At 45.7% G+C, this 27286-nt stretch overlaps 1 protein-coding gene across 4 annotated transcripts in view; it reads left to right on the top strand.

Moving 5' to 3' along the window:
* FLNB (filamin B) overlaps positions 1–27286 on the top strand; it is a 94713-nt gene that overhangs the window by 17527 nt on the left and 49900 nt on the right. For all 4 annotated transcript variants that reach the window (XM_031663246.1, XM_031663245.1, XM_031663248.1 and 1 more), the window contains exons 4-18: positions 2160–2278; positions 3472–3549; positions 5147–5309; positions 6028–6225; positions 9518–9655; positions 11250–11376; positions 12366–12502; positions 13853–14046; positions 15594–15707; positions 16328–16471; positions 16724–16847; positions 17164–17324; positions 18929–19019; positions 19286–19455; positions 26003–26120. In XM_031663246.1, coding sequence (XP_031519106.1) covers positions 2160–2278; positions 3472–3549; positions 5147–5309; positions 6028–6225; positions 9518–9655; positions 11250–11376; positions 12366–12502; positions 13853–14046; positions 15594–15707; positions 16328–16471; positions 16724–16847; positions 17164–17324; positions 18929–19019; positions 19286–19455; positions 26003–26120 — 2076 coding nt within the window. The remainder of the gene's footprint in view (positions 1–2159; positions 2279–3471; positions 3550–5146; positions 5310–6027; positions 6226–9517; positions 9656–11249; positions 11377–12365; positions 12503–13852; positions 14047–15593; positions 15708–16327; positions 16472–16723; positions 16848–17163; positions 17325–18928; positions 19020–19285; positions 19456–26002; positions 26121–27286) is intronic.

Below are 27286 nucleotides of genomic sequence, written 5' to 3'. Positions count from 1 at the left end.
ACATGTAGCTACCATATGGCCCAACAATTGCACTCCTTGGCATTTATCCCAGAGGAATGAAAACTTACTGTATAGGAGAGCCACTGTTTTTCCTTCTATATTCTCACAGCTAAAGAAAAAAACTTCTTCTCTACTACTCCTCGCAATACTTCACTTCTGGTCACCAAAATCTATGGACTTTTCCCCCCATACTGACCAATTCTCCAATTTTATGTGGACAACAAGTAGGTGTCCTATAATCAATTCGCTTCAATTCTGACACTGTCTACCTGAAGTTAGTGCGGACCCCACTAAGGGCTCAGTCCTTCAAAACTCACCCCGACTTCAAGGGCCAGTCAGAAGTGGCGGGTCCTCAGGCTACTCACAACTTCTGTCCAGGTTTGCTACAAATCAGAAGTTCCCATTACCCCTTCCTCCTGTTACATTATTTGCTAGAGTGGCTCACAGAACTCAGGGAAACACTTCCCTTTAGCAGTTGTGTAGTGAAGGATATGATAGAGGATACAGATGATCCTCCAGATGAAGAGGTACATGGGGCAAAGTTTAGAGGGGTGTTGAACACAGGAGCGTCTGTCCCCATGAAGTTGGGGCGGGCCATTCTCTTGGCACATGGATGTGTTCACCAACCCAGAAGCTCTCTAAACTCCGTACTTAAGGGATTTTTGTGGAGGCTAAGTCACGTAGGCATGATTGACATTATTTGAGACTACAGTTCCTCTCCCTTCCCTGTAGGATGGGAAGTGGGGCCAAAAGTTCTAAGCTTCTGATCATGACTTGGTCTTTCTGTTGATTAGCCCCATCCTGAAAGCTATCTGAGAGCCCACTAAGAGTTGCCTCATTAGAACAGAAGATGGTCTTGACACCAAGGACATTCCAAGGAGTTTAGGAACTCTGGAACCAGGGGCAGAGACCTATATATATAATTTCTTACTATTTTATACTTACATTCACACACACACACACACACACACCCCTATGCACAGATGTTTACAGCAGCTTTACTGGTAATAGACAACTAGAAATAACCCAGATGTTCTTCAGTGGGCGAATGGTTAAACTGTGGTACATCTATACCATGGAATATTAGCTACTCAGCAATAAAAAGGAAAAAAAACATTGATAGAAGCAACAAGCTGGGTGAACCTGTAGACAATTATGTGTAGTGAAAAAGACCAGTCCTAAAAGGTTACATAGTTATGATTCCATTGATGTGACGTTACCGAAATAATAAAATTACGGTGTGGAGAACAGGTTAGTGGTTATCAGGGCTAAGGAGAGTGTGGGTGTGGTTATGCAAGGGCAGCAGGAGGACTCCCTGTGCTAAAGGGAACGTTCTCTATTTTGATTGTATCAACGTCAATACCCTGATTGTGAGATTGAGTCATAGCTTTTTACCGTGTTACCACTGGGGAAACTATTTTGAGACGGAGTCATGCTCTGTCGCCTAGGGTGCGATCTGGGCTCACTGCAACCTCCACCTCCCCGGTTCAAGCAGTTCTTCTGCCTCAGCCTCCCAGGTAGCTGGGATTACAGGCATGCGCCACCACACCTGGCTCATTGTTGTATTTTTAGTAGAGACAGGGTTTCACCATGTTGGCCAGGCTGGTCTTGAATGCCTGACCCCAGGTGATCCACCTGCCTCAGCCTCCCAAAGTGCTGGGATTACAGGCGTGAGCCACCGTGCCCAGCAAGGGCATTGTTTCTTACGCCTACAGGTAAAATCTGTCTCAATGAATTTGCTCAATCATCTTAAAATAAAAAGGTTAATTTAAAAAATGATTGAATGTAATTTTTAAAAATGTCAGGCAATACAATAAATGCTGTTTAATGAGAAATAAGCTTCCCTCCTCCCTGCTGTGTTGCTTCCATCAAGGCAAGCTCTGCTACTACTTACTAACCACGTTATTTTCCACAATTTTGTATAAACTCCTGACTGAGGTTCTCTGAATATCAAAATTGGATCTTGCTTCAATAACATGGACAAAATTAAGGCTTTCAACCTGTCTGATTGTCCTTGTCAAGGCAGTTTGTCCCCATTTCCGACGTGGGATCTGCAGGGCTGGGTCCCATCTCTCAGTTCCCTGAAAGAGATGCAGTGGGCGATGGCTCATGCCACACTCTCGCCCGGCTTCTAACGTGTCTGTGTAAACCTGTGGCAGGAATCGAGCCCACTGGAAACATGGTGAAGCAGCCAGCCAAATTCACTGTGGACACCATTAGCGCCGGGCAAGGAGACGTGATGGTGTTTGTTGAGGACCCAGAAGGGAACAAAGAAGAGGTATGTTGGAGGATGCTGCCTCTCCTTTCTAGCACCTCATGGAACTTTTGGGGCTTGTAATGAGGCCAGGGACTATGCCTCCATTTTCCTCATTTCAGCTCACAACAGAAAGTTTTTTCTTTTTTTTTTTTTTTTTTACCAGAAGGATACTAAGGCTTATCGCTGTTAAAGTAACCTGCCCAAGAGCTGAGCCTTGAAATTGAATTTAAATTGATTGCCAGGAACACAGTGTTTAATGAAATAAAGGATACTTTGTATTTAGCAAAGGTGCCTTGTCAGTTGAGGTTTTATTATTTTTATTTATTTATTTATTGAGACTGAGTTTCACTCTTGTTGCCCGGGTTGAAGTGCAGTGGCACAATCTCGGGTCACGGCAACCTTCACCTTCCGGGTTCAAGCGATTCTCCTGCCTCAGCATGACTAATTTTTGTATCCTGAGTAGCTGGGAGTACAGGAATCTGCCACCATGCCTGGCTAATTTTTGTATTTTTAGTGAAGACAGGGTTTCGCCACATTGGCCAGGCTGGTTTCAAACTCCTGAACTCAGGTGATCCACCCGCCTCGGCCTTACAAACTGCTGGGATTACAGGTGTGAGCCACTGAGCCCAGCCTCTGTTGAGGTTTTAGATACTGATGGCCAGAATAATAAGATAGTCTTGCCCTGCTCTCTTCCCACACTGGCCATTCTTTGGTTCCTCCCTCAGAGCCTTTGCACATGCTGTTCTTTCTATCACTTATTAGGACCTATTTTATTCTTAGCATTTAGCATAATTTGCATTTCTTAAGTTTACTGCTGGATGGTCCGTTTCTCCCACTGGGGTGGGGATTGTGCCTGACTTGCTCATGTTTTATTTTTAGTACCTAACACTGGGACCGGCATTTCATAAGCTTTCAATGAACTATTGAGTGGATAAAGGTTTAAGTTTCTTACTTCATATTCCCTCTTACCTAGAGAGTGCCAGCCTGATGCTGGACACTGGAGAGTCCTGACTCTGTTATGCTTCTGCACTGTGTGGTTTTGTTTCTGTGACTTTTGGCAGCTTCTCTCTTGGGGCGTTGTGCAAGAGGCACAGAAGCTCGCCAGCATCTTCAGTGTTCCCAACCTGGCAGCTCCTGCAGAACCCCTGCTGACACAGCATGCTCCTTACTCACACCCGGCGCCTTTTCTAACTGTTGCCCACCTTTCCTCCTAGGCACAAGTGACCCCTGACAGCGACAAGAACAAGACATACTCTGTGGAGTATCTGCCCAAGGTCACTGGGCTGCACAAAGTAAGATGAAGCAGCATGGCCGTGGCTTGGGCTGCTTTTGGGACTTGGAGAAGAAAGATAGCCCAAGAAAAAGAGTGTTTTTCTTAAGTGAATTTCTGATTTTCCTTTCTGATTATAGAAGAATCTATGCTCCTCATAGAAAATTGGAATCACTAGGATTCCCTCGACTAGCTAGGATGAGTTGTTTGCAGTGTCCTAAGGTTTTTCCAACTCCGTCTAGGTAACTAATGGTTGCAGCTGTGTGTCTGGAGTGTAGATGCTGTGGTGACTATACTATAGATGGACTCTTTTTCCTTGATTCTTTTTTTGGAGATAGGGTCTTGCTCTGTCGCCCAGGCTGGGGTGCAGTGGTGTGGTCTCAGCTCACTGCAACCCCCGCCTCCTGGCTCAAGCAAACCTCTCACCTCAGCCTCCTGAGTAGGTGGGATTATAGGTACCCACCACCACTCCTGGCTAATTTTTGCATTTGTAGTAGAGACCGGGTTTTCACCAGGTTACCTAGGCTGTTGTTGAACTCCTGACCTCAAGCTATCCTCCTGCGTCAGCCTCCGAAAGTGCTGAGATTATAGACATGAGCCACTGCACCTTGCTGGCTCTTTGTCCTTAATGCTTTCTTAAGTACTCTCCTTGGAGGTGCTCTGGAGGGGCTGTCAGCATTGAAGGCTGAGGATGAAGTAGTTCAGCTGAATATAGTAGAGGGAAATGGCCCCCTCAGCACCCGGAGAAATGAGAGGGAATGAGGCCTCAGGCTCTTTGTCTTGGCAACCTTTCGTGTTCTGTTTGAGATGACATCCAGGTGGCCTATAGGGCAAGAGCTAAGAGAGCCTGTCTTGCAGGAGAGTGGGGTGACCCAAGATCACACTTTTCATTGGAAGAAAGCCCTCAACAGCACATAAAGGCCAATCCCATCTTTGCCCAGACTTTGGAATATAGACTGAATATAGACCACCTTGGGCTTTAGTGAATTCACCTGGAACGATGGCCTTAGCGTTCTCTTAGACTCTTAGAATATGATGCATTTGGAGTAAATGCTCTTGAAGGGAGCATTTATAATGTAATTAATTCATTCCAGTCAAGTATAGGTTCATATGAAACCCAACCCAATTACTCCCCAAAAATTTCAAAGATGAGAACAGTGACTCAAGTTTTAGGTGGAAATCATTCTGCTTTGTTGCAAATCCATGTGTCTAAGAATGATCTTGGTCCCTTGAAAAAACAGTTTGGCTGTGGATTTGAAATCCTGGAACTGTACATTTTATTCTGAGGGATAGTGGCCCATTCAGCCCCCTGAAAGGACTCAATGTCCAGAGATTGAAATGTGTTTGTTTCCTATTAAAGAGACTAAGCATATCTAAGGTCAGCATTTTTATTTTGCTAAAGGTGTGATGCCTCAGACCCAGCTGTATGGCTGAAGGGGCCAGGTGGGAGTTCTATTCAGGCTGTTAAACTTGGTTCCAGGGCTCCTCATTCTAGACACCTTGTGTGTGCCATCATGGGAGGGTAGGAGAGGTGATCATCAATGCATGTGGCTTGATGGCAGTCTTGCTGGGTGCATAGAGAAGTGATTATGTATTTCTCACCTATCTGTTACCTACAGGTCACAGTCCTCTTTGCAGGACAGCACATCTCCAAGAGCCCATTTGAAGTGAATGTTGACAAGGCCCAGGGAGACGCCAGTAAAGTCACTGCAAAAGGTCCAGGGTTGGAAGCTGTAGGGAACATCGCCAATAAGCCCACCTACTTTGACATCTACACTGCAGGTAATGTGCCTCTCCTCCGTGGATCTGACCTTTGGGCTTCCTTCCAAAGGCTGAAATGTAATCTTCAGGAACTTGGAGGCCTGACCTTTTGTCTTTTAAATCAAATAAATAATCACAAAGACAGTTTTTTCAAATGTGTTACATTAGATTTTTCAAAACCAGCTTTTCTTCTCTAAAATACTCAAGCTTCACTTGAATAAGACATACTTCTTGAATTGTCAGCTTCTTTTCCATGTAGTAAATAGAAAATGCAGAAAAAGGAAACATTCAACCATAAACCCTTAGTTAACATCTTGGTGTGGACCTCCCTGAGAGCTTGTCTCCTGTTTGCTTTTTTTTTTGGCAGGGGAGGCGTACAGAGAATCGCTCTGTTGCCCAAGCTGGAGTGCAGTGGTGTGATCTCAGCTCAATGCAACCTCCACCTCCTGGTCTCAAGCAATTCTCACGCATCAGCCTCTCAAGTAGCTGGGATTACAGGCGTGCACCACCACGCCTGGCTAATTTTTGTTTTTGTTTTTTTTAGTAGAGATGAATTTCACCATATTGGCCAGGCTGGTCTCGAATTCCTGACCTCAAGTGATCCGCCCACCTTGGCCTCCTGAAGTGCTGGGATTACAAGTGTGAACCACCACACTGGTCCTGTTTACATTTTGCACTCAGCAGCAGTGAGCTTTCAGAGAGGGTGACCTGGGCTCAAGGAATGCTTGCTTTCTCATAGGAGCTGGTGTGGGTGACATTGGTGTGGAGGTGGAAGATCCCCAGGGGAAGAACACTGTGGAATTGCTCGTGGAAGACAAAGGAAACCAGGTGTATCGATGTGTGTACAAACCCATGCAGCCCGGCCCCCACGTGGTCAAGGTCTTCTTTGCTGGGGACACTATTCCTAAGAGTCCCTTCATTGTGCAGGTTGGGGAAGGTGAGTGCTGGGTGGCTGGACACATCTGCTTCTCATGTGGAAGCTGACTGCACAGCTGGGCAGGGAGGCCAGGAAAACAGGGCCCAACACTGACCTTATGCCTGTCCTTTTCTGCCAGGGCTACTTCAGCAGGAAGTGGCTTACTTTGTCCTCTATATATTAATATTAATATCTTCTATAAGCCACGCAGAGACCTAAGTGCTTTACTTATATTAACTCATTTACTTCTCTCCAAAACACATGTACAGGAGAGTCATTATCCTCACTGAGGGAGGTGGGACTGAGGCAGTGGGAGGAGTCGGCATCATAACCGAAGTTAGCAGCAGCAACATGGGCCCTGCAGCCTCCATTGCTTGGCCTTTACTGGCCCAGGCACTTACCATGACTGCATCTAATCATTGCATCAGCCTGTGTGTTGCAGGTGCTATTATTATCCCTAGCTTGCAGGTGGAGATGCTGAGGCTTAGATAATGTTAGGTGTCAGTACTACAAGGCATCAGTAGGGCTAGAACCGCAGACTCTGTTGGCCTTACGCTTAACTACTCTGCTAAACTCCCTCTGGCGCTGGGGATATGCATTTTTCTCAAATGTTAGACTCTCTCCCTCTGACTTTGTTGCCCCTTTTTTTCTGTTTTGTTTTGTTTTGTTTTCCAACTGTACTACCTTTTCTAACCCACACTTGCCTTTCCCTGTTCTGTCCTCCGAATCTGCGTCTGCAGACGTGGCTTCCTCTTCCGAATCCTACCTCTGGGCCAGCCTGGACCCTGAAGCTGTTGGCTTCCTAGTTGAGACCACTGGGCCAGAGGCCTCTTGCTTGGTAAGGGCTGGGTGGGTGGGACTTCCTTGCCAGTTCTTTGTGCTGCTTGTGAATGTTAGCTGAGCCCGTGCTCTGTGTGATTTTAGGAAACTCCTGTGCAGGTGTTAGTATTACAGCTTGTCCAGCCGGAACCCAAACCCACTCTCTAATTGCCTTTAAACACATCTAGGGCTTTTTTAGATAGTGGAGGAGCTGGTGGTGCCCTTCAGACTCTAGCCCCATTTAATGTTTATATGAACTCAGCAGTTACTCTTTTGATGTTGAGACTGTTGCACACGTTCATAATTTCCATGAGTGTGTATGTTTCCTAAGACACATTAAAACCCTCCGAGGAAGTCCTGTCATTGTATTGTGACTTATTTCTGGTGTGACCAACTTTTCTCCCTCTACAAAGAAAAAACAGGCAAAAAAAATTCTAACGTATTCCTAAGCAAAGCTCTTTTTTACATAAGAGAGCATTTTGAATAGATTTCCTAATTCTACTATTGTTTTCCAACCTTTCCTCACTCATGGACTTCCTTTTTCTTTTCTGGCCTGTACATCCTATACTATTTAGCATTTAATTAATAACCTTTTTCTTTTAATTTACTAACATCCCCTCTCCCACCTAAATGATTTTATATATGTAAAATATATATATATTTGTAAAAAATATATATATATATATTTGCAGTGGGGCAGTGGGAAAGATACAGGGTCTCACTCTGTCTTTTGGGCTGGAATGCAGTGGTACCATCATGGCTTACTGTAGTCTCGACCTCCCAGGCTCAAATGATCCTCCCACCTCAGCCTCCTGAGTAGCTAAGACTGTAGATGTGCACCACCATGCCTGGTTAATGTTTTACCTTTTTTCTCCCCCTTTTCTTTCTTTTTTTTTTTTTTTTTTTTTGAGACAGAGCCTCACTCCCTCACCCAGGCTGGAGTGCGGTGGTGTAATCTTGGCTCACTGCAGCTTCTGCTTCCCTGGTTCAAGTGATTCATGCCTCAGCCACCTGAGTAGCTGGGACTACAGGTGCACACCACCACGCCCAGCTTAGTTTTTTTTGTACTTTTAGTAGACACTGGGTTTCACCATGTTGGCCAGGCTGGTCTCGAACTCCTGATGTCAAGCAATTCACCTGCCTCGGCTTCCCAAAATGCTGGATTTACAGGCATGAGCCACCATGCCTGGCCTAATTTTTCTCTTTTTGTGGAGATGGGGTCTCACTATGTTGACTGGTCTTAAACCCCTGGACTCAAGCGATCTCCCTGCCTCAGCCTCCCAAAGTGCTGGGTTTACAGGTGTAAATGATTTTATGTTAAAAGAAACTTTTTATCACTTTCACAATGGAAAACCGAAGTCACTTGCCATAAAGTGCCACCATAAGCTTATGTTCATCCATAAAACATCTAAGATCATCTCTAACTCCAAGAGTATATGTATGACTCTTTGGGAAGCAGTTCTTTGCCAAATAGCCAATTAAGGCCATTGCAGGAAGGATGAACCAGAGAAGGAATTACCTTCCGTCTATGAAGTAGAGTCCCATCTTCTGAAGTCTGTGACCTTCCTGTATAGAGAGTTGTCAAATTTGCAGTATTTGAAAGGAATTTGAAAGGAAAAGCCACTTAATAATATGACATTTCCCCCACTAGTCTCCCGTTTCTATTTACTGAAAAGGTTGTCCGTGCTGGGCAGAGGATTTATTCTAGCGCATAAAGGTATCTTTTATCAACCTCTGGATACCATGGAACAGTAGTTCTGTGGACATTTCAATAAGGGATATTAGAAGCTATCTTTGTCCTTAACTTTTAGACTTACAACTTTAGGTTTTCAAGCTAGACCCGGAAATGAAATCAGCAGTGGTGTTTACTGCTAATTATTGCCTTTATAGCCACCCACATTCTGAAGGCCTTGTAACAGACAGCACTAAAAGATTGGTCTGCCTCAGCCAAGGTGGGGCTGAACTGGTCTCTTTCCAAGCTGTGTTGGTTGTTTTTGCCTGGTTGTTCAGGTGGAAGACAACAACATTTAGACACTTAAAAATGGCTGACCCAGGTTTTGGAACCCAGACAGGCATTTTCAAGTACTGCATTTTCCAAGAAGACTTGCAAAAGTCCAGTCTATCCAATTACTGAGCCCTTGACTGTGGCAGTGAGGTTTGAATAATGTCCAGTACTCGGCCTTAACTCCCTTTCACAAATGAAAAGTTAAATGCTGGTACCAGGAGCACAGCATGGATTTGCTGTGCTCTCCTGTTTTCTTTGCCAAAGTCGCTTTTCTCCAGTCCTTCTGTGGTGTGACTGGACAAAGTTATGTTGTGTCTGTATTTGCTAGCCTGGTGTGCTCCCTGAGTGGGACCCCTGGTCTTGGGCAACTACTACATACTATTTGTGCAAAGCAAATATTTTCTTGGCGGGTGGCTCCAGGTTACCTTGGCTTTCACGCCTCTGACTAAAGAATGAAAGATTGAATTGATGTCAAAACTGTGCTTGCAGCCTGCAATCCAAATGCCTGCCGGGCCAGTGGCCGAGGCCTGCAACCCAAGGGCGTCCGTATCCGGGAGACTGCAGATTTCAAGGTTGACACCAAAGCTGCAGGAAGTGGGGAGCTCAGTGTAACCGTGAAGGGTCCTAGTAAGTGTTCCTTGTTTCTCTATCTCAGGTGTGGTTTTGACTAACTTTGCAGTCATGGCATATGGATTTCATCCCACGGCTGGTTTTCCTCAATAACCCCAGAAGGCTATGTCAAGGATTTGAGGCTATCTGGGCTCCTTGGGGAAGACAGCAGTGATTGATTAGTAATGTCTGCCCTGGATGCAGACAGTGGGTGGCTTGACAGCTTTACATTGCATCAAGACTTCTGGGAGTAGAAAAAGCAGTGATGTAAAGGAGTTGGGGAAATGCTGCTGTTGGAAACAAGTGGCTCATTTTTTATTTTAGAAATCTAGGCTCAGAGAGGAAGGCTCTTGCCCAAGGTCATACAGCTTTTGTAAGCATCTGAGCTGGAATTCAAGCACAGTCTCCAAAGCCAGTGATTTTCTCACTACAGGTTACATTTTATAGAGTATGAAATTATGTCGAGTACTTAATTACTATGATCAGTGCTTATAGAAGGAGAATAAAATTCCCTAAGATTAAGTTTTGTTTGTAGATAAATGCCATTTGTGGAGGGACAGGTTAAACCCTGCAACCCATTCTCTCTCCCTCTTTTGGGGAAGGAGACAGCAGATGTGGGGACGGGTGTCTTCACTTTTTTCCTTGGAACAGAGAAGCATTTCAGCACTTCTAGTCTCGGGTGTAGCAGCCTTTAGTGGTTTTACTCCCATGCCTGTGGAATCTTGAGCTTCCTGTATCAGGATTGCTCTTACCCTCTGTGTTCCCAACAGGCTGGGGCAGGAGCATTCTGAGCTCTGGAAAGTTAATATTTGACTTCACAGCACCTGGCTTTGGGGCAGGCTGTGCCCTGAGGGTAGCCAAGGTTCTAGACTGCCCAGACCTGGAGTCAAGCTGCTTGGGGGCTATCTTCCCTCCCAGATTATTGCAACAGGAGCCAAGGAGGGGAGTGTGTGTGTGTGTGCGCGCGCGTGCGTGCATGCACGTGTGTGTGTTTTCTCCTGACCTTGGATACTTGCTTGACTCAACAGCTTTCCTGGCCAAACCTCAGGGCTCAACACAAAACAGGTTCCTGCCTGATAGCTGGGCTTAGAGTTTACAGCGTCGCATCTAAAACCTGTCCTCTTGCAGATAGCATCCAAGGACTTTCTTGCTTTTGTTGTCCAGCTTTCGATGGAAAAGGATACGCTGGAACACTTAACTTAAAACTCATACCAAATACTTCTAAAGGTTTGCTTCTTCCCCAGTTTTTGTGCGGGACTGGGAAGGGTAGCTATGATTATTGGGAAATACTGAAATGTGACTGGATTTATCTTTACACAGGTCCTGGGAGTTCAGGACCTCAGGGCCCCTCGTAGCCAAGTGAGATTTCTAAAGCCAGTTAGCTGGGAAGTCCTCCATTTCCTCATACCTTGAAGCAGAGATGGCTGTGTTTTTAGCTTTGAAGTAATCTCCCAGGCTTGGTGGGGAGAGGTCCCATACTTTGGGGCAGTCCACTTGGTTTTTATGTATGGTTTACGTTTTGTCAGTGTGGCTACCTCTCTCTTCTTGTCCTTTTGATTCTCATTTTGGGCCTAGGATTGTATTGGAAAGATTGTCTCCTTCTTTCCCACAGAGGGTCTGGAGGAGCTGGTGAAGCAGAAAGGCTTTCTGGATGGGGTCTACGCATTCGAGTATTACCCCAGCACCCCGGGGAGATACAGCATTGCCATCACATGGGGGGGACACCACATTCCAAAGAGGTGAGGCTCCTGCTGCAGAGGGGTCTTCTCTGGAGGGTGCTCGGCCCAGGGCAGACTCACGGGTGGTTGCTTCCTGGGCTGCAGGAGGGAAAGAGATCTGCTTTGTTGAAAACTTTTTTTTTTTTTCAGAGCAGCACAGACATTTGGCCTGTTCTCAAAAGCAGCAGAAAGTTGCTGTGGTTTTAGCTGACTTGCTTTAAATCAAATGCTGGCGGTTAGGGGCTGGTGGGAGGCAGGGGAGGCAGAAGGAGCAGTTAGAGCAAATGGGCTGTGTGTCTAGATGCCCGCATATACACTGAGATTCTCTTTTTCAATGAACTCCTTTGTTCATGAATGCCACGGGGCAAAATCTGCTGTGGTTTACATTAAGACCGTCTACGTGAATGCTTTCAGGGGCCAAGGGACACAGTCTACAGCTTTGCCTTGTGGGCAATGCACTTGCCCCTCTGCGTTCTGTGTTTTCCAGCTCCCCTGGGGGTGCAACTTTAAACTCCGAATAAATTCAGTTAGCCTTGAGAAATATTTGGGCATTATTGGGTTCTGAATACCTATCACACTTTTTTTTTTAAGCCTCCCATGCCAAGGTTACAGCACATTCATTCATGTATGAGATAAAGCCCGTTCAACCGAGTTTTCTGGTTATAGCATAAGCAGGATATAGTGTATGTGGACTCTCTCACTTTCCAGAGTCATAGTCTGGGGAGGCCTGCACACAAAGGTAAAAGACCAGGAGGCTAGTGCAAAGCAGCGTGGCTTGAGTGTCAACCTAGTGGCCACCTTAGCTCCCAGAAGCAGTCACATTACATTATATTGTTGACATAACAATAGCTATGGGTGAGGGGCCTGCAGGAGGAAGGGGTTGGCTGGAGTTTGGGATGCCAGGTGAAAGGATCAGGCAAGTGGAAAGAATATGCCAAGGAACTGCAGCTTATGGCTATAGTGAGGCCTTACTTTACTCTTCTTTGATGCTTCTATTCCTTTCCCTGTAGCCCCTTTGAAGTTCAAATTGGCCCTGAAGCGGGTATGCAGAAAGTCCGTGCTTGGGGCCCTGGGCTCCATGGTGGGATTGTCGGGCGGTCGGCAGACTTCGTGGTGGAATCCATTGGCTCTGAAGTGGGGTCTCTGGGTAAGTGGATGCAGCTGACCGGCATCTTCTGGAGGACTGAGGATTACAGGGCTTCTGGGCTGCGTCAGGTTGGATGTTGGGGCCTTGCCTAGCCTCAATACCTTTAGCTTCCTGGCTTCCTAGCCACCCTAAGCCATCTCTGCGTGCTGCTGTAGAGTTGCCGTTTCCATTTGCAGTTGCCTCTGATACCAGCATTCATTCATCCAGGAGAGTTGGGGGCAGAAGCCTTATGTGGGTATTGTGCCTAAAACAATGCTTGGAACGTAGTAAACACTTAGCAAATAGTATTGACTGACCTATAGTTTAGATGGATGAATGAATGAATGAATTTTGCTGAAATTTGGATTTGGAAGATAAATATTTTCTTTGGAGCACAGCTGAAGTATATTTTAAATACATGTCTAATATATATATGATCATTTTATATCAGGAGTCAGCCAGCTTCTTCTATAAAGGGCCAGATGGCAAATATTTTCCACCTGTGGGCCCTATGGTCTCTGTCGCAGTTATTTGACTCTGCCATTGTAGGCCTGAAAGCAACTATAGGAATACGTAAACAAATGGGTGTGGCCATGTTCCAGTAAAACTTTATTTGCAAAAGTAAGCAATGGGCCAGATATGGCCTTCAGACTGTAGTTTAGCAACCCCTGTTTTAGGTCATAGCAATAAGCAAAAGAGAAAAACAAGAAATCACATTTATTTTTCCCTTCTAGAGAGATGATATTAATCATCTTGTATATTCATAGTCTAGAGATAATATTAAGCCTTTTAGTGTATCCTTCTAGACTTTTTTCTCTGTACGTATGCATGCAAATATTGATTTGGTACAGAAAATATCTTGGACAAGTCTTTATATCTTTATGTGTAAATATAGGGTATGCCTTCATTTTCCATGGCTTCCATGGAATTCCATTGTATGGCTGTATCCATTGTCAGGCTCTCTAGTTATTTCCAAGGTTTTGCTATGAAAACAGTGCTGACTGTGTATCCTTGGTAATTACCTTCAGATAAAAACCCAGAAGTGGATTTGGTGGTGCAAAGAGTGGGTGTTGGTTCAAGGCTTTTGCCACATGTTGCCACATCTCCAACAGAAAGGTTTGCTGGTTGGACTTCCCCTGTTGGATGATGATAAAATACATATAACGTATTTAATACTATATATATATTCCACCCCTTCCATCTCTACTGAAGACTCAATGAGCTTGGTTTTGGGAGAAAGGGACGCAAATAGATTTCAATCTTCTGGTCAACACTTGGCTTTTAGGGAGGCAGCAGGAATGAGCTGTCATAACATAGAATAGGTGCTTTCCACCATATAACCAGGGAGACCCTTCTACCTCCACCCCCTAGGGTTTGCCATTGAAGGCCCCTCTCAGGCAAAGATTGAGTACGACGACCAGAATGATGGATCATGTGATGTCAAATACTGGCCCAAGGAGCCTGGCGAATATGCTGTTCACATCATGTGTGACGACGAAGACATCAAGGATAGCCCGTACATGGCCTTCATCCACCCAGCCACGGGAGACTACAACCCTGATCTGGTGAATCAGCTGCTATGCTTCTATCTTCTTGTCCCTGGCCCCTGGTTCCTCACCCCCATGCCCGAAGTTGCCTTAAGCGGCATGTTGAGAGACGGCAGAGAGGAATCATTTGGATTTTAGGAAGGAAACAGGCCTGCATTTGTTTGTTTGTTTGTTTTGAGACAGAGTCTTGCTCTGTCGCCCAGCCTGGGATACAGTGGCATGATCTCAGCTCACTGGAACCTCTGCCTTCTGGGTTCAAGCGATTCTCGTACCTTAGCCTCCCGAGTAGCTGGAACTACAGGCATGCGTCACCATAGCCAGCTGATCTTTGTATTTTTTAGTAGAGATGGGGTTTCACCATGTTGGCCAGGCTGGTCTGGAACTCCTGACCTCAAGTGATCCACCCGCCTCGGCTTCCCAAAGTGCTGGGATTACAGGCGTGAGCCACCACACCCAGCCCAGGCCTACATTTGAATCCTGGTAGGATCACTTAGCACTTCTATAGTGTTGGGCAGTAACTTACCTGTCTGACTCTTGGTGTCTTCCTCTATAAGACAGGAATGATAGTAGTCTCTGCTTCTACGATGATTCAAGAGGTGGCATGCATAAAGACAGCCTTTAGCTCATGCCTGGCCCATGCAGGGAGCTCCATAAGCTGGTATTTTCTTGCAACTCCAGGGATCATATGTCAGTCTTATAGCCATTTTCTGTAGTTATTATTTCAAGATGCTCCATAGATAAAGGAGGTTTTTTCCCCTAGTTCCCTGCCTCTTAAGTTGGAGCAGTGTTTCCAAGAGTTTCCTCTCAAACCATTAGCAGGCTGATAAGCATTAAGTCTAAGCCAGCCTGGCTGACAGGGAGTTGGCCCCACATGCCAGGTGTGCTACTGTTGGCCCACACGGGCAGCTCTCCATAGGCTGATGTCAGTCTGGGCTGGTAGCTACCCCTTTTTGGCCAAATGCTATTCCTTTGCCCTCTAGGGCAAATGTCCGTGGTAAAGATTCTGAGTCCCCTCAAAGTGATAACATTGAAACTGGGCATGACTGGAGGTCTCTGCCCCAGTTGTTAGAAGTTCTCTAGGTCAACTCAGAATAAGGCAGGGAGCATGGGTTAGTTTGGGCATGGTTTTAGAACGGGTTTCCAATCTTTTGCCTTCCCTGGGCCACATTGGAAGAAGAATAATTGTCTTGGGCCACACATAAAATACACTAACGATAGCTGATGAAGAAAAACAAAAACAAAATTGCAAAAAATTTTGTAATGTTTTAAGAAAGTTTACAAATCTGTGTTGGGCTACATTCAAAGCCATCCTGGGCCTCATGGGGCCTTCAGGCCGTGGTTTGGATTTGTTTAGAGAGTTTTCTCCCTTATGAGGGAGAGACATTTGTTTTTAAGTTACAACCTACTTTAGCGCTTTACTTCCCATAACCATCCTCTTATGTGGATACTGTAAAACCAGACACAGGTCATTTTGTTCTTCCCCCATCCCCTGGTTACCTGTCTTTGTATAAGGGTTTAGTTGGGGCATTACACAGAAAGAGACTTATTATCTGCCTTTGCTTCAGGTTCGAGCATATGGGCCAGGTTTGGAGAAATCTGGGTGCATTGTCAGCAACCTGGCCGAATTCACTGTGGATCCTAAGGATGCTGGAAAAGCTCCCTTAAAGATATTTGCTCAGGTAAATTTCAGGGGGCCACCTGTGCAGGTAATTGTCAGGTAACAAGATCTGTCCATGTAATGGCAAGTTGCTGAGTCCATCTGATCTTCAGTTTCCTCATCTGCACCTTCGAAATGATAAGAAGATTATCTTATGGGGCTATGTGAGGGTTCAGTGAGACTACCATGTAGAGTACTGGGCTTTTAAAAAAATAATCTTTCTGATTTGTGTTCTGTGGAAATGAGGCTTGTTTGTTTCAGGTTATTCTGTAATGTCTTTTGGTGTGGCTGAAGCTGGTGAGGCCATGGTGGGAGATTTGTAAACAAGGATTTAAAAAGTATGTTTATTTAATCTAATTGAATTTGGCCAAAGGACTTAAATGCAGGAATTGAAATTACGAAGCTTTGAGTGGCCATAGCTTTGTTTTTGGGCCACTTGCTTTTAATAACTAAAAATAAATACATGTTATATTTTGTCACAGGTTGTCATCACATTGTGAAAACATGGCACGTTGTAGTTGGTCCATGAAGTTTTGTTGTATAAGCAAATGGTGACTTGGCTGTCTTGGGAGGCCACAGTAGCCCTGCTTGATAGAGACAATGTGAGGACCACCTCTCGTCCTAGCTCTGGTTTTTTTGCAGGATGGGGAAGGCCAACCTATTGACATCCAGATGAAGAGCCGGATGGACGGCACATATGCTTGCTCATACACTCCGGTGAAGGCCATCAAGCATACCATTGCTGTGGTCTGGGGAGGCGTGAACATCCCGCACAGCCCCTTCAGGGTAGGTTGTGAGGCAGAATCCTGGCTGTTGTATAGAAACGCTTGGTCATACACCAGGTCTGGGATCCATGCCTGACGGCCAAGGCAGACATGTGAAAGGAACCCGTCCCTGGTGGGAACTGAATGATGGAGGGGCCTGAAGGGCAGAGTGCTCCAGCCCACCCAGAAGAACTATTTCTAACAATGTTTTTTATTAGTATTTTACTGGGTCCAAGTGGAGGAGAACTTGATGACCTTCTCCATGTCTCTCTAGGTCAACATCGGGCAAGGTAGCCATCCTCAGAAGGTTAAAGTGTTTGGACCAGGAGTGGAGAGAAGTGGTCTGAAGGCAAATGAACCTACACACTTCACAGTGGACTGTACTGAGGCTGGGGAAGGTGAGAAAGGGCCTTGTTCAACCCAGTGATCATCCCTCCTTGGGGAAGGGAGTTCTTCTCATAACGTTTTGAGGGCAATTCCCTTTGAACTAGGAAGTAGTCCATCTGAATAGGTAATCATCTACTGAGCCTCTGAGTCATTCCTTGGTGGTGTCTTTGCTAATCCATCATCTCTTTCCCTAAATCCTTACTTTTTCTCAAGTTTCTTACTAGAAGCTTCCCAATTGCTTTTTGGGGGTGTTAACTTGAGCTGGAAGAGATTGCACAGGACATGCTGTTTCTTGTAAGCTGGTGCTAATAAGCTGGTCTGTTCCAGGTGATGTCAGCGTTGGCATTAAGTGTGATGCCCGGGTGTTAAGTGAAGATGAGGAAGACGTGGATTTTGACATTATTCACAATGCCAATGATACGTTTACAGTCAAATATGTGCCTCCTGCTGCTGGGCGATACACTATCAAAGTTCTCTTTGCATCTCAGGTATGTGCTGGAGCCTGGAGTGGAGTAGGTTTGGATTCTCTTTGGCCACTCATGTGCATGTCTCATCTACTTTTTGGTGTTTTATTTTATTAGTATTATTATTTTTGAGATGGAGTCTCACTCTTTCACCCAAGCTAGAGTGCAGTGGTGTGATCTTGGCTCACTGCAACCTCTGCCTCCCAGGTTCAAGTGATCCTCCCACCTCAACTTCCCAAGTAGCTGGGGACTACAGGCTCACACCACCACCTAGCTAATTTTTTTTTTTTTTAATTTATTTTTTTTTTGAGGTAGAATTCTGCTCTTATTGCGCAAGCTGGAGTGCAATGGCATGGTCTTGGCTCACTGCAACCTCCGCCTCCCGGGTTCAAGTGATTCTCCTGCCTCAGCCTCCCAAGTAGCTGGGATTACAGGCCACCATGCCTGGCTAATTTTTTGTATTTTTGGTAGAAATGGGGTTTCACCATGTTAGCCAGGCTGGTCTCGAACTCCTGACCTCAGGTGATACGCCTGCCTTGGCCTCCCAAAGTGCTGGGATTACAGGGATGAGCCACTGTGCCTGGCCACTCAGCTAATTGTTTTGCATTTTTAGTAGAGACGGTTGCCCAGACTGGTCTCGAACTCCTGACCTCAGGCCTGCCTTGGCCTCCCAAAGTGTTGGGATTACAGGCATGAGCCACTGCATTTGGCCTCCTTTTTGTGTTCTAGTGACAGGGAAGTTGTCTTGAGAACGCTGCTCAATTTCTCTCTGGCTCCTTACAACCAAGAAGGAAAAAAACTTTTATTATTACCACCTTCTAACAAAAGTGAGGCAGTGTGTTCAGTGGTTAAAAGCAGGGGTCTGGAGAGAGACTAGTTTGTTATAAACTTTCATCAATATTTTGGTTGAAATGCAATTAGCTTCTAGATATGTTCTACTTTGATGCCTTTGAAGCAAATGACAGTGGTCTCTGCCCTTAAACTTTTATAGAGAGAGGTGATTTGAAGTTTCAGGTATGCAATGATGAAGATAGGGTGAGCAGGATCCTGAAAGAGAGAATTTTGAAATCCTAGGGATTAAAATTAACCTTACATGTAAATGGGAACCTTAGTAGAATGTTCTGTGCCTAAAGGTAGTGGTCTAGTGGTCTTGACATCATCCATTTAACCTCTTCTGCCTTTATTCCAATAGTCTGCAACATTCTTTTTGAAGAATTATAATTGTTCTGTCTCTGATCACTTCTTGCATTTCCCCAGACCTTAGCTCTCAGCTGTTCCTGGAGGACATTTCCTTCCTTCAGCCCCATATATTATTATCCTTTTTGGTTTTATTCTTGTTGGCATTTTTCATCCTAAGTACTTAACATTTGGTATTACAGGCTCAAAGTCCTCAGGTTTATTTGTGACATCAGGGATCCAGGCATTAGAGAGTGACCTATTATAGAAGACCCTTACCCAATGCTGGGCCCTTTTGGCTTATCTTACCCTTCTGTTTACCTGTGGTAACAGAAGTCTGCTCACCCCTCACTAAGTCAGAGTGATGCTAAGGTTCACCGTTTGTTCAAGGCACCCTGAGCTCTGGCTATTGCTTCAGGGGCTTTCCTACTAAGACCGTGTCTCTGCTACAGGAAATCCCCGCCAGCCCTTTCAGAGTCAAAGTTGACCCTTCCCACGATGCCAGCAAAGTGAAGGCAGAAGGCCCAGGGCTCAGCAAAGCAGGTAAGATGGCACATCAAGGTTGTCCTGGGCCCCTCTGCCGGCCGGTGGCACTGGGCGTATTTCGTCCATGGCCTTGAGGAACCTAATCTCCATCAACACCAACACCAAGCTGGCAGGTGTTCTGTGCAGCTCTGATGCAGCAGTGGCTGGCCAGGGCCTGTAGCTGGCTGTCATAATACACCTGGTGCTGTTGAACCTGTCTGACGGGTTCTCAAAGTGAAACTACTCCAGCTGGTCTATCTCCTCACACAGTATATCTTTTCCAGGTGTGGAAAATGGGAAACCGACCCACTTCACTGTCTACACCAAGGGGGCTGGGAAAGCCCCGCTCAACGTGCAGTTCAACAGCCCTCTTCCTGGCGATGCAGTGAAGGATTTGGATGTCATCGATAACTACGACTACTCCCACACCGTTAAATATACACCCACCCAACAGGTAGGGTCCTTCTCCCCTCTGCTCCCCTGGCCCCCAGCCAGGCCCTTTTCTATGCAGTCTGTGCTGGGTCACTGTGGACACCAAGGGGTGTGAGAGGTGCTCTGCCAAAGTGCTTCCTGATGGGAAGTGGCTCCTGGCATTTTGAACCCCTCTGGGAGCACCTGTAGGAAGCCCGATGGGTTCTGTCAGGTGGACTGCAGAATTCCCCAAGAGCAAGCAGGAAGCTGGTCCCATATCTCTACCTTCGGTTTGGGTTTTATCAGAGAAATGCTCAGTTATTGATATTCAGGCCCTAATATCTATCCTTCTGTTACACACACAGGTGCGCACATGTTCACACACACACGTGCACTCCCTCGCAGCCTCACCAGCTGCCTTTTAGTCTTTTCATTAATTACCCACAGAGAAAGAGCTGCTACACCTTTATGTTTCCTTCCTGGCCCTTTTAGCTTAGTTTACCCCTTTTACGAGGTGTTGGAATGAGGTCTTTTCTCAAAGAGCCAGTTCAGCCTTTTGTCCCTAAGGCCCAACACACTATTTAGGGCAACAAATTATTCCCCTTTACAAAATGCAGGATTTCACATGTGATCTTACCGTCTAGGCTGGCTTCCTCTGATTATTTCAGGCCATAGGGGCCTTAAAACTACCTCTCTGTACAAGTTAATGTTTATTTGTTTAAAAACATTTAAAAATTTTTTTTATTGTGGTAAAATATATATAACATAAAATTTACCATCTTAACCATTTTTAAGTGTATGGTTCATTAGTGTTAAGTGCATTCATTATGTCGTGCACCCATCACCACCATCCATCTCCATAACTCTTTACATCTTGTAAAACTGAAGCCCTGTATCCATTATATTTGTTTAAAATTTTGTTTTGCTTCATGTTCACACCTCTGGGGTCTGGAGACCAGACATCCTGGCAGAAAAGTCTGGATTTTAATACTTAAGCCTCGTGTTCTAAGTGGTTGTTCCAAACCTCTGAGATTCCTTTATTCTTAAGGGAAACGATCCTGCTGTGTTTGAAATGCCATTTGTAGGAGAAGAAGGGCAATGGTTTCAGCAGAAACACTGCTCAGAAGCCTTGCCTCCACCTGGGTCCTCTCAGTGAGGAGTGGGCAAGAGTCAAGTGGGGAAGAAGGAGGATTATAGTGAGGAGGGGACATGGTGTAGCTGTCCCCTGAGTTTGGGGGCTGCACACCCTTGGAGATGGAATCAAAGGGATTGTGTGTGTCATGTTATAAATGTGGCCCCTTTCATCCAGGCTTGCTGCTGTTTGTGCTTTCTTCTCCAAATTTTTATTTTTATTTATTTATTTATTTTAGACAAAGTCTCGCTCTGTCGCCCAGACTGGACTGCAGTGGCATGATCTTAGCTCACTGCAACCTCTGCCTCCTGGGTTCAAGTCATTCTCCTGCCTCAGCCTCCTGAGTAGCTGGGATTACAGGCACATGCCACCACACCTGGCTAATTTTTGTATTTTTGGTAGAGACAGGTTTCGCCATGTTGGCCAGGCCGGTCTCGAACTCCTGGCCTGAGGCAATCCTTTCACCTCAGCCTCCAAACCTGCGGGCATTACAGGCATAAGCCACTGCGCCTGACCTCAGTATTTGCCTTTTTGTGACTGATTTGTTTTTCTTTGCATAGTGTCCTCCATTGTCATCCACGTTGTAGCATGTGTCAGAACTTCATTGCTTTTTGAGGCTGCATTCCATTGTATGTGTATACATTTTGCTTCTTTCTTCATTGGTTTTTTTGTTTGTTTGTTTGTTTTTTCTTGAGATGGAGCCTTGCTCTGTTCCCCAAGCTGGAGTGGCACTATCTTGGCTCACTGCAACCTCTGTCTCCTCGGTTCAGGTGATTGTCCTGCCTCAGCCTACCAAGTAGCTGGGACTACAGGCACGTGCCACCATGCCCAGCTAATTTTTGTATTTTTAGTATGGCTGTTTCACCATGTTGGCCAAGGTTTCACCATGGGGTTTCACCCTGTTGGCCAGGCTGGTCTCGAATTCCTGATCTCAGGTGATCCGCCCGCCTCAGCCTCTGAAAGTGCTGGGATTATAGGCATGGGCCACCATGCCCGGCCTTCTTCATTTGTTGAAGAACATTTGGGTTGCTTCCGTCTTTTTTGTCTGTTGTGAATAATGCTGGGTGTACATATATCTCTTTGAGCCTCTGCATTTAATTCTTTTGAGTATATACCCAGACATGCAATGCTGGATCATATGGAAATCTCTTTTTGCTTTTTTGAGAAACCACTATACTGTATTCCGCAGTGGCTGCACTGCTACAGTCCTGCCAACAGCATGCAAGGGTTCCGGTTTCTCCACATCCTTGTTAACAGTTGTTTTTTTCTGTTTTTGTTGTTGTTGTTGTTGATAGTGACTATCCTATTGAGAGTAAGATGGTGTCTTATTGTGGTTTTGATTTGCATTTTCCTAATGATTAGCGATGTTGATAATCTTTTCACGTGCTTGTTGGTCATTTGCATATTTTCTTTGGAGAATTATCTATTTGCCCATTTTTATATCAACCTTCTTAATTTTATGTTGAGTTTTAGGAATTCTCTATGTATTCTGGATATTAGTTCCTTATCAGATAAATGATTTGCAAATATATTCTCTCACTCCTTGGGTTGCCCTTTTACTCTGTTAATAGTTCTTGTGTGCAGGTTATAAATGTGGCTTTTTATCTCCAGAGTTGCTTCTTCCTGTGCTTTAAAATAAAAAATCCAAAACAAAACATTCATTATTAGTAATGATAAAACTAATACTTTTATAGATAGAGCCTCCTTTTCTCATCAGGCCACTCAATAGTAAGTAGGTAATTATTTTCCTGCTGATGGTTCTGAGGGTTGGTGGGAGCCTTACTATTGGGTGCACCAGCCTGAATCTTGTTTGTTGCCAAATTCTCCACATTCTTTAGGAGAATGCACCAGAAAGCCATAGCTGTCTGTGTACAATGACTAGGATCACAAGGTCATAGTGTCTTCTAAAAACATTTTGTGACTTTTGCTTTATTCTACGTCTATATGCCTTTTAGTGTTTTGGCTGAGCCGTTAGAAAGTAAGTTGCAGATGTCAGGACAGGGTCAGGGTTTGACCTGCATCCTTGGAAAGGACTGCAGAACCCAGTACCCGAGACGTCCTCTGCTGCTGGTTGAGGCAGAAGTGGTTAGGAGCCTAGGTCCGGTTTTGTCCCCTTTGAAGTGATGCTGGAGGGGAGGCTCCTTACTTCAGAGTCACCCCCAGGTCCGGTTTTGTCCCCTTTGAAGTGATGCTGGAGGGGAGGCTCCTTACTTCAGAGTCACCCCAGGTCGGTTTTGTCCCCTTTGAGTGATGCTGGAGGGAGGGCTCGCCTTCAGTCACCCCAAGGTCACATTCATCCAGTTCTCTGATAGCAGGTTTGAGAACTGCTGCCATGGTGAGTACTCACTTAGGGCTGTGCGTCCGGATGGTCCCAGGATACATTCAGGGAGCCTGGTGGGCCTTGGTAGCGGTTGTTGCCTTCAGTGTGAATGACTTACAGGGTGGCACTGGGGTCCTTCTTGTTGTTTGTTGTTTAGAGCTAGTTTTATTGTTTCATTATTTGGGCAACTTGCAATTCTGCCTATTTTTCTATGGCAAAGAAAATATTAAATCTCTCCTTGGATTGAGTTTCCTTCCCACTCCCACCCCCATCCCCAGCACAGAGCCTGGCCCTATAAGTGCTCTGTATAGATTAATGGCTGTGAGTGAGTGAATAAATGATGTGGTGCCTGGATTCACAAGCAGAGATGGCCTAAGAACGTTGTAATCTGGTAGAAGAGTGATGCCCACACCTCCTCATTCTCCTTTGAACTCTGTTTTCTCAAGAGCGGCTAAAAGCTCAAGACTGGGCTAAGGAAGTATGCCCTTGGATGTGGTTAAGAAACCTGGGGCAGCCCAGAAAGCCACCCCCTGACACGGGGGAGGGAGCCTACTTTGAGGGCTAACACCCCCAGGCACCTCTTCTCATGGTGGTTTTAGGGGGTAACAGGCTGGAAATCCCCAGAAAGGTGGCTGCTTGGGCATGGGCGTGTCCTGGCCTGGGGTGGGCGCTTCCCCCTCAGAACACAGGCTGTGCCACGTGGGAGCTGAGTTCCTGCCTGAGTAACCCAGGTCCCTCGTTGCTGGTTTTGCTCCCTGACACCTGCAGCCCTGCCACTCCACCTAGCAAAGTTCCTGAGTGACAGCTTGCAGGTGCTTGCCTGCCTGGGGTGGATGAGCGACGTGGATGACTGTAGGATCCTGTGAGTCCCTTGAGGATGCAAGAGTAGAGCTCGTTTTGCCTTAGAGGAATGGACTTGTTGGGTTGGGACTTGAGGACCCTCCCAGAGGTCAAAGACTCAATTTTATACGAGGGAAGTTATTTCCCTGAGGACTTTGGTCTTCTCTTGGTTGTGGGTGGCCTCAAGCAGCTTAAATTTCTCACCCCAGTTTCCCCCAAGCAGAGCTGTTTGAGAAGCTAGTGGCAATGTCTCCATTACATGCTGTGCTGGGAGCCACTAGGTTTGGGGACAACTCCATGTGCTACTCTGGCACCTTTAGGAATCCCTGTGAGCTCACAGACCCTCACAGGGTAGCAGTGTCTACCTTGAAGTGTTCTTACCATGGTGGTCCTGGCTGCTCCCAGAGGGCCCTAAAAGTGATGGCGCCGAGGGTGGCTCTCTCAGTCCCATCCTCTTCTGAGCTGTCTGATCGGTGATCGGTGTCTTGTGTATGTATATTTTGAAGGATAAGATTCAGGTTTCAGAAGCATGTAGAGGAGAGTGAAACTGTCTTGCAGCCTGCAAGTTGTGGCAAAATGCACTGGCCATCACTACCCATACATCCCTTACTTCATGGCCCTGTTGGGGAATAAACACAGTGCATTCCTTAGTTGGGGCCTCAGGGGATGCCTTAAAATGCTGTAGGCATTGTAGGTGTAAATCTCCAAGATTTTTTCCCTCCCCCTTCTTAGGTTATTTAAGGTAGAGTTCATTTTCTATCTGAGTTTTTGTTTTGTTTTTGATTGGTAACGAGAGCATACTTTCTTTTATGGGATGGGTGGGTTTAACTGGAAGAGGACTTTTCACTCTCTTTTTTAGCGCTTCAGAGAAGTGGCCAGAAAACTTTATGCAGGTGAGGGAGAAGGTATCCCCAAGACCTCTGGTTAGCCTGAGGTCTGCCTAGTGAGCCCCTGAATTGTTAGGGGCTGTGGGGAAACGGAAGCTCAGGAAGAGTTGGCACATTGGGAGTGCCGCGTTGGCTGAAGTAGCGAGTCAGTCCTGCCTTAAACAGTACAAGAAGGAGACATTTCCTGCCTCTTGGCTGGCTCCCAGCTCTGTTGAATTTGACCTGTGCACATTTTACCAGGAAATGTTGTACGCATGAGGCAGGGGGCCAGTTGGTTTTGTGTGCAATACTTAAAAATCCTAGAAAATTAATCCTCCCTTCATTGATGCAACCAGTTTTTGTTTTGTTGCTGCTGTTGTTTTTTTTCTTGGCCTTTACCCCCTTCCTTATTACAAAAGGAATGTGACAAAATATACATAGGCCAAATGCTATGCACCCTTTTAACACTCGATCAGCAACAGCTTTCAGCAGGGCCTGCATTCCAGCAAGGCTGCTGGATTCTTGGGGGGAACTCATGTCTCCCTCCCACTTTCCTGTTACATTATGCCTGGTCAATTGAGGTGAAGGGGATCTTGATCTACTGAGACAGCCATGAGATTTCTTGGAGCCTCAGTTTGGAGGGAGGGAACTTGGCCAACCATGGAGAGAAGAAGCTGGCTGTGTGCCATCCTGGAACCGGCCAGAGGAGAGAAATGGCACACACATGGCCATCCCGTGCCACCCGGCCACCCGTGAGGGAGCCTGCCAATCCTGCAAGCACCGTCTGCCTTCACACTTGCAATTTTATTTTGTTTCACATAATGGAAGTTCAGATACTGTGTGGTGGTCTTAGCACGGGTCTAAGTGAACTCTTGCAAATCCCTGTTGCAGCCTGGGGGCCTCAGATGGATTCCCAGGACAGAAATGGTTCTGTGTGGTTAGTGGCTCCAGGCCCAGCTGCTGTACCTGTGGCTGGCACTGGGTATGATGGTGGGGAGGTGGTTTGGCAGAGCAGCTAGGACACAGGTTTGGGGGCCATGGGTATGAGGCCCAGCTTGCACCCTTACCAAGGTGTGTGACTTGGGATACGTTATTTACCAGTCCGAGCCGTAGTTTCCTCTCCTGAAAAAATGAGATGACAGTAGGAACTACCCCTTAGGACTGTTTTGATCTTGAATTGAGGAAATGCATAAAAGCACATAGCACGGTGCTTGGTGTGTAGAAAATGTTCATTATCAAATTATAAAAATTGCTCCTGTTATTATTAGCTGCTCTTATTTGATCTGATTTTTCAGATCTAAGACACTTTCTACACTGATTGGAATCAAGTCTCCCCTGTCTGTGGGAAGAATGAGGGATCTTGCGGGGAGTTTAAATATCAAGTTAGCATGTTGGTACCGAAAGGTAAACTGGGTTTTCTCTTTTGTTCCAGGGCAACATGCAGGTTCTGGTGACTTACGGGGGCGATCCCATCCCTAAAAGCCCTTTCACTGTGGGTGTTGCTGCACCGCTGGATCTGAGCAAGATAAAACTCAATGGGCTGGAAAACAGTAAGTGCCTGAATGGAGGGCATATGGGTTGTTGATGACCACCCAGCGTGGCTGCTGGTTAGATTTTCTTCAAAAGATGGAATTCACAGAGAAGCAAATTCTACTTTAAGAGACTTTGCAGTTGCACAGACTTTGGTTTGAATTAGGGCCGTGCTGTGAAATAACTGTGACTGTGTCTGCCCCTTAGCCTCACCGAGACTCAGCTTTCTCATTTATACAGTGAGGGTGTCGGTGGGCAGAGGTTGAGAACACCTGTGGGAATATCGTGAAAATTATATGAGCTAATGGTTCAGAGGCTGGCACGTAGTCAGCCCTCAGTATATTGCTGGCATTGCAGTAGGAAGTGTTCATTAAAAAGAGAATTTGGGCCACATCGCTTTCTGATGAATTTCTAACTATGCCAGCTGTCCTTGGCAACTGAATCCACATTAAGGTTGCGAGTCAAGCATAAATGCCAGATCCCTGGCACTCAGAAGTCACTACCACCACGCCTCTGCCCCATCCCAATATTCCTTTAGCTTGTTAGGGATTTTACTAGTATAAGCCCATTTCGCTTATTTTCAATTTTGTAATTATTTTTTAGTAGGAAAATTTCAAACATAGAAAAGAAAAGAGAATAATATAACATGAACACTGATGTACTTATCACTCAGCTTCAGATGTTCAACACATGCTCATAAAATGATTTTTTTGTACAAGTAAAAATAAATCCATTTTTCATCTAAAAAACATTACAGTTAAGGGGTAATTCTACTTTAACCCTCACCTCTCCTGCTCCCTAGGATTAACCACAGTTGTCAATTCAGTTTCTGTTCTTCCAGATCTTCTCTCTGCATCTATACATATAGATGTGCCTGTGGAAAACATTTGGCTATATTTATTTTGCATTAGAGTTGCCCTGCTGTATAAACCTATGTCTTCAGCCTGCCTCCAAAAGTGCACCTCAGGAATCATTCACTCCTACATCTTTTCTGTTGGTATTTACCACTGAGTGGCCCCAGACTGGATGCCCCTCTGGGCTCACATTCACCTGGTTTCAGGCTTACTGAGGCAGGGCTGAGTGCATACCCCCAGGACGGGGCCTCCTGTATTCACCTGTGAGGGTTTCTCCAGGGTACCACTGGCAGTGCCATCAGTGAGCATCTTCCTTCACTTGTGACCCAAGC

This window comes from Papio anubis, chromosome 2 (assembly GCF_008728515.1).
Source record: "Papio anubis isolate 15944 chromosome 2, Panubis1.0, whole genome shotgun sequence".
In the NCBI taxonomy this organism is placed as follows: domain Eukaryota; kingdom Metazoa; phylum Chordata; class Mammalia; order Primates; family Cercopithecidae; genus Papio; species Papio anubis.
This window is presented reverse-complemented; position numbering and strand designations above follow the sequence as displayed.